The sequence below is a fragment of the Rhynchophorus ferrugineus genome, unplaced genomic scaffold (genome assembly GCF_030347505.1).
Source record: "Rhynchophorus ferrugineus isolate W39M unplaced genomic scaffold, kcgeb_rfMv2 rfM3, whole genome shotgun sequence".
Lineage (NCBI taxonomy): Eukaryota > Metazoa > Arthropoda > Insecta > Coleoptera > Curculionidae > Rhynchophorus > Rhynchophorus ferrugineus.
The window spans coordinates 47,022,816-47,030,848 of NW_027472582.1; the positions used below are offsets into that span (position 1 = coordinate 47,022,816).

Consider the following 8,033-nt stretch of genomic DNA (forward strand, 5'->3'; position numbering starts at 1 on the left):
ATTCATCACCCAAATTATATTTGAAAAAATATACTATTTCAATTATATAATGACATGGAGTGCGATATTTAATATTACCACAACTAAAGAAAATAAAAAAGGTTGTATTCAATTAATATATTTAATAAAATTTATTTTACAAGACGCAAAATGTAATATGTATTACTTTTTCAATTAGTTTATGTACTATTCGTTATTTATAAAATTGCATAAGATTGTGATATAATTAGGACGTTAAAAATATAATCATAGATGATAAATACTAAAACACTTCCGACATTACATAATGTTTTTTAAACCAGAGGGAGATATGTATACTTGAAAAGCTAACGACTGATCAAGTCAATAATTTGTTTTTGATTTATATCACTACACGATGGCATGTCGCTTTTATTACATAAAGTAAATTTATATTAAACAAAATATAAATATATCATGTAGATTTTTCATAATAATGTAGATGCAACATATTATTATTTGGCTATATATGTTAACGTACATTTATTATTATTTTTATGATTTAATAAATTAAAAGTACCACTTTATAATGCACTTTGCAAAACAATTTTATGACACATAGAAATTAAAAGGCCGGCAATTAGCACCTTATTCAACATTACCTTGTTGTATATTATAAAATATTTAAGGAAATAACATAAATAACAATCTAGTTTAATTATATTCTATTGTTTGTTTAGTTTATGCTATAAAATTAATACCATCATTATCTCATGCGATATAAATAATGTATAAAATAATGAAATATAATAAAGATAAATATTATAATGTTATATGATTATCTACAAACATGTAAAATAAGATTTCTAAATATGGACATTTTGATTTAATAATAAACTTTTCTGTATTACACCATAATCAGAATATGAATTTATTTAAAAAAATATCTACTACATATAGTTTTAAATGGTTTAATTAAAGTTATTTATGCAACATTTTCTACTATCACATTTATTAAGTAAACAAAAACAGCTGATAATTCTTATGCAAATAGGGACCAGCCTCCTATAGATAAATCACATCAAAATAAAACACAATATTTTTGTAATTAAACATCATATATTTAAGAATGATTATTGAATTAATAAAAATGTCAGATAAGACATTTTCAGAAATTACATATATAATTCTATTGGTGCAAGAATAAATAAAATAGAAAGATTTATGTAACATTAGTTCCATATTATCACCTATATTAGAATAAATAATATATAACTTATCAATAAACTGTTATACATTGCTTAAAAAAAGTAGAAGCTGTGGAAACATCTAATGTTTTTTCAGTTTATGTTTAGGTCTGAACATATGAATAGTATCAAAACAAAACAAAGACTTACAAAATAAATAACACTCTAATATTTTAGAATATTAGGTCATTTTTATGATTGTTATACTAAAAGCATAAACTAAAAAAATATCATTTCAAAATAAATAGGCACTCTTCTTCCTAACCAGTCTTACATTGCAAATTACATTTCAGTTTACAATACATTTTTGCCATTAGAAAAAATAAATATCTCGAATGCAAAATAAAATTTTTATGGACTGATGATTTTTTCTAATACCAAAGCAACGATTTACTACAGTTAAATGTATAAGAATAATTTTCAGTATTTTTGGTCTAAAATTTTGCTACATAAAAAAACTGTAAATAATTTCACTAGAAATAACACTATGTAAAAATAAAATAAAATGATATTATAATTTAGAAAACGAATGAATACAAAAAAACTCACTACATATCACAGGCAACATATCAAATATCATCTACCTGATACTTATACACGAAAGACTGATATATATTCGTTCAGATCTTGCCAAAAATAAATCTACGTTATTTTCGTGGTGTGCTGGAAAAAGCGTCGAAGCATTGCTAGGATGACACATCCTTGTTCTCACCAAACTGAATGCATCATGAACTGGTGCGTTCGTCTTCCTTACCGGATTTCATGGTTCTTTTTAATTTATCCAATAAACGATTATGAAACTTGTTCAAACTTGTACTAGAAGAGTTCTTCGGCGGTGAAGAGGCAGTACTTTTTATTGGACTCTGTAAGCTGGTGGAACTGGTTCTGGAGTAAGTAGCTGAGTAGGATCTTGCATACTGTTTAGACATTTTGTCTGGTACCGATCTATGCGATGAGGAAATGTAATCGGAACCTGGGGATGTGGATGCGCTGCTAGGTCCCTCTGATCGACTCTCTGATACCTTCCTGGAACGGCACGAGTTGGAATTAGAGCATTCGGATTGTCTACGGCAACGATTGGACTTGTAAATATCCCAATCGTTCTTCACTACCGGCATCATGAAGGCCATAATTGTTTATTTTGGTAAACAAAACGGACCGAAAACGCACTCTACTGTTTAAGAACAAAATCTGTACTGTCAACGCGAGCAAAAGCGACTTGCGCGTCAACTGTAATAACGTTTTCGACAAAACAAATGTATGTAACGAAAATTTTTGACGATAGGGGGGATTATTAAAAACGATTAGTCGGTAATTTTGCCGTATCTGATTAAACACACAAAATTTTTAAAAAATGTTAAAGTAGTTAACTAATTTGCTAACAGCACAACCGAACACTATTTAAGAAATGAAGCATCGACGTGCAACAATCTCTATATAAACGACGGATTAAATAACTCACTGCTAGAGGGCGCTCGTTGCACATATATAGAATATCACAGAAAAAAGTTAAATTTCTGCTTTTTCCTTTTTTAACCTTTTTTTGAATTCAAACATATTCGCCAATTAAATTATTTGGTTCTTAAAAATCATACCAATTCATATATTTCCGTCCATAATTAATTACAGGAGTTCATAAATTATTTTCAGATAAGTTCTAAAATATAATTATTTTTAAAATATTAAAATGTTATAAATACATTGTCTTAAAATTTCCTATCTAATTCGATATTTAATAAATTTAAAAATATATCCAATTAGAATATGTTGGTAGTATTGGATGGCGTGATCGGATATTTTCCTATCTTTAACCTAAAAATCTTGTTGATTTTGAGGTGGCAAAGTCATGTAAATTAGAAATAATGTTGTAGATTTTGAGGGTCATTGTAAATAAAATAATTAGACGTATAGATTTATCATGGATCTTCATAAACCTGTAGATTTTGGAAATCGGGTATGTAGTTTTTCAATTTCCGATTGAAAAACAACATAGTTCTCAATCTCTAATCTTATTTTAACTTACTACCTTTTTAGACCCTAGATGAATTGACTTCTGAAGAAAAACAAAGGTAGTATAATGGTTGATTGAATATGTATATTAGTCGACGGTTCTTAGCTTTGATATTTAATTTTTTAATTTAAGATATGACCATCAAAAGTTACATGAAAAACACAAGGGACATGAGAAAATGCATGCAGAGATGGTTGTTATCCTTATCATTAGTTTGATTGTAGCACAACTACTTCTCTTAGAATGGAAGAAGCGTCACTATAAAAGTTACTCAGTATGGAAAGTTAACTTTGACTAATAAATCAGTAATACAATTTGCTTTCTAGATAATTTCGCTGTTAGGAATGTGGTTAGTTCCTGTAATGGTTTGTTTAAAGCATCAGTGGTGGAGATTTATATTTATTTGGTTATTGTTCTCCTGTATAACAGGCTTAATTTTTCGTAAGGCTACCCAAAGACCCTTAGAAGGGACCACACCAAGGTATGAACTTTAATATCTGTATGTATTATTAATACTTATTGTATTTTCAGGCTAGTGTATAAGTGGTTTTTACTACTTTATAAACTAAGTTATTTCCTGGGTATTGTAGGATATATAATGATGATGTCTGTATTTTTTGGGTTGAATTTAATATTTAGTTCACCACCTAATCAATTGATGGATATAGCTTTATTATTTATATTTTATGGATTGTATTATGGTGTATTAGGTAGAGATATTTCAGAAATATGTGCTGATAAAATGGCATCACATATAGGGGTAAATTTGTTTAAATGATTGCAAGTATATATTGAATCATATAATGTTACAGTATTATACACCTCAAGGAATACCAACAAAAAATTTGGACCCAAATGTTTGTGCAATTTGTGGAAATAGATTATTAGTTTCAGCAGAAGAGGAAGGTGTTTTGGAAAATACATATGAGTTAAGTTGTGGCCACGTGTAAGATAATAGTTTTACTGGTACATACACATTTTATTCTAAATTGTTTATAGGTTTCATGAGTTCTGCATTAGAGGTTGGTGTATAGTGGGAAAAAAACAAATTTGCCCTTATTGTAAGGAAAAGGTGGATCTTAAGAAAATGTTTTCAAATCCATGGGAAAAACCTCATATACTATTTGGACATTTATTAGATTGGATAAGATGGCTAGTTGCTTGGCAGCCAATGGTATTATTTATGGTACAAGGCATTAATTATGTGTTAGGGCTGGAGTAGTGCAAATAAAGAATAACTTGGAATTTGATGTTTTGTTTTGAAATTGTAAATTTGTATTTAAAAATGTGACTTGGACAGTATTGTAACTCAAAAAATAAATTAATTTCTTTTTATTAACTTATCTTGTATTTGGTATATACTAGTACTAAAATTAAAAATGCAGGCTATTTAAAGGAAAGATTTAATTATAAAAAGATCAGTAGCAATTTATTCAGTACAGAAAGTGCAATTTCCATTGTTATGTTTTAAGCAAATGCTATGGAATATATGTTGACAAGTTTTGCCAGTTTCACAGTCAAAGGCATCATTTTTCAATGACAGTTTGCAAATTGGACATTTCGCTTTGCTGTCAACCCATAAGGAAGAAGATTGAAGACTTGAATTTTTAAGATATTTTTTGTTAAAATATTTGTCCAGGTGCCTCTGAAACTAAGAATATTACATTGCTCAATATTTCACTAACTTCTGGTTCATCTTTAAAAGTTACCTCATTATAAGTTTCTCCCTCTAATTTATCCACAAAAGCAACTGCTGCCTTATTGCTTGTTTTTATATCGGCATTATTTTTAAACACCTGCCCTACTATACACGTCTGATAAAATGTAGCATCGAGAGCTCCTGCTGGAATATTTCTTTCGAAACATTTTAGTATCCTTATCGTGCTTGTTGGACCTAATGATTGCAGAACGATTTTCCCCATCTCTGTCCATGAAATTAAGCCATCCACATTAATCGGTCCGTCGCAATTTAAACACAGCCCTAAATTAAGTTTAATAAAATGAGCTAATACATCATACCACTTATCAAATAGCAGATACTTTGAATATTCTTTGAGCAGTTGCTGATCATTAAACTGTATCAATAACGTTAGATTTATTCCAAATCTTTCCGTTTTGATTTTATATCGGGACATGTATGGAATTTCTTTGAAAATTGTATCCATGTCTCTTCTATTAGTAAGTATATCGAGTACAATTTCACAATGATTTGGTTCGTATTTATGACATATTGGTAAAGGGTATCCACAAGAACAGGAATATTTCACAGATTTGTTTATATTGATCACAGCATTAGTTAAATAGTCTAAACAGTAATCGGGCAATTCTTGGAAAACCATATCTCTATTGTCAATTTGTTGTAGGAATTGTTCCTGGCACCATTCCGTTGCATCTTCGTTTAATTCTTTAGAAATATATTGATTAAAATAATTTAATAACATAAACAATTCACCAATACTCAATACATTTAAAATTTTTTGAGCCTCAGGTACTTTAATTCTATTATGTGTTTTATTAACAATATATTGTTTAAGTAATGTTTTACAGTTATTATCTTGCTTATTTTCTTCTGAATACTGTTCATGTTTATTTTCTTTGATATTTTCATCAGTAATTGTATTCTTAATAATAATACTTTCATTATGGTCTTTGATGCTATTGAGTACATATAGTAATTGATCTCTTACACTTGAGTTAGATAATTTTGTAGTTAAAATATCAATTAAGTACAATTCTGGAACTTTAGGTATTAGTTTTAACAATTTATCACAGTATTTGACACAAATTTCCGCACATAAGATGTACTGCTCATTATATAATGTTTGCAGAATTAGGTCTTCTAATTTCATGAATGAGAACACTCTTAATTCCATGTTATCTTGCCAAACATATAACGTATTATTAAGTATTGCAACATCCTTTATAGTATGGAACAGGCGAAACCAAAAAAGCAATTTATTAGTAATTAAATCAAATATGTACAATTCTTTATCATAATATGTAAAAATAAATCGGCTATACATTGCATAAATCTTCTGAAAATTAAAGTTTTCATCTACTTTGTCATTATCCAGTCCAAACCTTAAATTTTCATCAAGTGTTGCATTTTTATCATGTCTAATGAGCAATACATCTGTAGGAATTATCTTTAAAGCTTCTTTAAATTGATAAGTCATAATAACATTAGCATTTAAGCTAGCTTCCCATAATCTTTGTCCAGGTCGAGCACAGTATATTTTGCAATCATCTTTATTACAAATATCTGTACTTTCAGATGTTGGCATATTTTGGCCTTAAAAATATAATATAAATAATATGCAATTATATGTTATAGTCATAAATAACTCACAAAAGCAAGCCCCAAAATTTCCATTTCTTAACTTTTTTCCTATCTGAATATAACATTCTTCATTAGTATTGCATAAACAAGCTTTAGTGGTGGTAGAAATTAATAAATAGTTATTATAAGCATCAATTTGTACTACAGAGGAATCCAATTGCATTATAGACTCGGAAGGCACTTGAAATATTGCTTTGGTCTACAAATATAGTATACATATATACAATAAAATATAAGTAAATACAATACAATATAAGTGAATTATTACCAGTAATGCTGATTGAGAAGCTATTGAAACTTTTCCTGATTCATCGCCAATACATAAAATGTTATTATGCCACTTCATTGCAGTAATTTTATTACCTGCATGTTCGTTAAATAATTGATGTTCCATATTAAATTCTTTAAAATTTTCATAAATAATTACTAAGCCTTTCTCTGTTCCTACACTTAAATATTTCTCATTATTTGACATTGCAACTATATCAGCTGACCCTTCCTGAAAATATTATAGTTTATTTCTTAAACTTACTTTGTTAATTTAACTAACTTTGCTAGGTATTATTTTAAAATATTCACAAGGCTCGCGTCTCAGGACATATATACCCCCACTGCTGGCTCCAAAGACTATAAAGTTAGCAGAAACATCGAAAGATTTGATCTGAAAATGGGAAAATTAGATCATAAATTAAAATTTTATTTTTAAACATCAAACTTTTATTCGTTGCATTGAATTAAATTTTACTATAATATCATTTATTCTACTAGAATGTTCAGAGAAAATATAGTTATTGTCCATTTTAAAAGATTCTTAAATGTACTAAAAAAAAAATGTGTGGTTATGTTTATGTTGACGTTTTGATATAATTAATGCATAAAATCGGAAATCCGCTTGTAAAATTTTAAGCATAACATTTGAAGGCATTTTAATATTACTACATTTCATAATAGTACCAGCACCTTTTATTTTGTAATTCAGTTTATCTATGTGAATAATGCTGCAATAGTATTTGACAGTAAATCAGAAGTAATACTTTTTCTTGTTTGTGCAATTTTTTTATATTAATTAAACATAAAAATGAAAATTTATTGAAAACGCCTCAGCTAACAATAACAAATAATTAAGTTCCACATCAGTTAATGTAAATGAGATAGCATGTTTATTTGCGCTAATTTTAATTGTAAATAAACATAAAAGGTAAATAATTGACTATGGGAGAAGGAACACAAACTGATATAATAGTCTTTTGTAGAAACATGTAAAACTCATTGATACTTAATTGATAACATGGTTATATAGGGTGAGATATCTATATAATATTATAATAAATTATATCTGTAATTTTGAAGTGGTTGTTGCTTTTTTAAAGGGATAATTTAATTTTAATTTAGTATACACTTCATAACTAATTTAGGCGACTGTGTTGTGATTATAACTGTTTTGTCAGAGTGCAACTGTTTATAGAAGTCTACGAAA

General features: G+C 27.9%; 3 protein-coding genes across 5 annotated transcripts; 1 reads left to right on the forward strand and 2 right to left on the reverse strand.

The window, feature by feature from the left end:
• Positions 1–1,057: 1,057 nt before the first annotated feature.
• Positions 1,058–2,616, reverse strand: LOC143193725 (uncharacterized). Its single transcript, XM_076400052.1, has one exon. It carries the CDS (start codon positions 2,333–2,335, stop codon positions 1,931–1,933), a length of 405 nt encoding a protein of 134 aa, XP_076256167.1. The 5' UTR covers positions 2,336–2,616; the 3' UTR covers positions 1,058–1,930.
• A 110-nt stretch (positions 2,617–2,726) lies between these two features.
• LOC143193724 (E3 ubiquitin ligase Rnf121) lies at positions 2,727–4,555 on the forward strand. Its single transcript, XM_076400051.1, has 7 exons — positions 2,727–3,159; positions 3,240–3,274; positions 3,349–3,490; positions 3,543–3,697; positions 3,748–3,976; positions 4,029–4,162; positions 4,216–4,555. Exons 1-7 carry the CDS (start codon positions 3,124–3,126, stop codon positions 4,436–4,438), a joined length of 954 nt encoding a protein of 317 aa, XP_076256166.1. The 5' UTR covers positions 2,727–3,123; the 3' UTR covers positions 4,439–4,555.
• Positions 4,556–4,603: 48 nt separating this feature from the next.
• pink (WD40 repeat domain-containing protein pink) lies at positions 4,604–7,656 on the reverse strand. 3 transcript variants are annotated; one of them, XR_013005082.1, is made up of 7 exons: positions 7,272–7,425; positions 7,107–7,217; positions 6,825–7,055; positions 6,566–6,755; positions 5,257–6,508; positions 4,926–5,197; positions 4,604–4,867 (listed from the first exon to the last, which is right to left on the reverse strand). XR_013005082.1 is itself a non-coding variant. In XM_076400050.1 (6 exons), the coding sequence occupies exons 3-6, from the start codon at positions 7,029–7,031 to the stop codon at positions 4,646–4,648; spliced, it is 2,202 nt and encodes a 733-aa protein (XP_076256165.1). In that variant the 5' UTR covers positions 7,032–7,055; positions 7,107–7,217; positions 7,517–7,656; the 3' UTR covers positions 4,604–4,645. The 3 variants fall into 3 exon arrangements, 2 of the variants coding, with proteins under 2 accessions (XP_076256165.1, XP_076256164.1); XM_076400050.1 differs by lacking the exon at positions 7,272–7,425 and adding an exon at positions 7,517–7,656 and having other exon boundaries at positions 4,926–6,508; XM_076400049.1 differs by having other exon boundaries at positions 4,926–6,508; positions 7,272–7,452.
• Positions 7,657–8,033: the final 377 nt, after the last annotated feature.

Excerpts from the sequence above, each read along its gene's own strand:
- LOC143193725 (XM_076400052.1), bottom strand. The coding sequence starts at position 2,335 with ATGGCCTTCATGATGCCGGTAGTGAAGAACGATTGGGATATTTACAAG.
- LOC143193724 (XM_076400051.1), top strand. The coding sequence starts at position 3,124 with ATGGATCTTCATAAACCTGTAGATTTTGGAAATCGG. Across the intron at positions 3,491-3,542 it reads GTCACTATAAAAGTTACTCA|ATAATTTCGCTGTTAGGAAT; the intron begins GTATGGAAAGTT and ends TTTGCTTTCTAG. Across the intron at positions 3,698-3,747 it reads TTAGAAGGGACCACACCAAG|GCTAGTGTATAAGTGGTTTT; the intron begins GTATGAACTTTA and ends TTGTATTTTCAG.
- pink (XM_076400049.1), bottom strand. The coding sequence starts at position 7,355 with ATGGACAATAACTATATTTTCTCTGAACATTCTAGTAGAATAAATGAT. Across the intron at positions 7,218-7,271 it reads ATTCAATGCAACGAATAAAA|ATCAAATCTTTCGATGTTTC; the intron begins GTTTGATGTTTA and ends TCCCATTTTCAG. Across the intron at positions 6,509-6,565 it reads AAATTTTGGGGCTTGCTTTT|GCCAAAATATGCCAACATCT; the intron begins GTGAGTTATTTA and ends TATATTTTTAAG.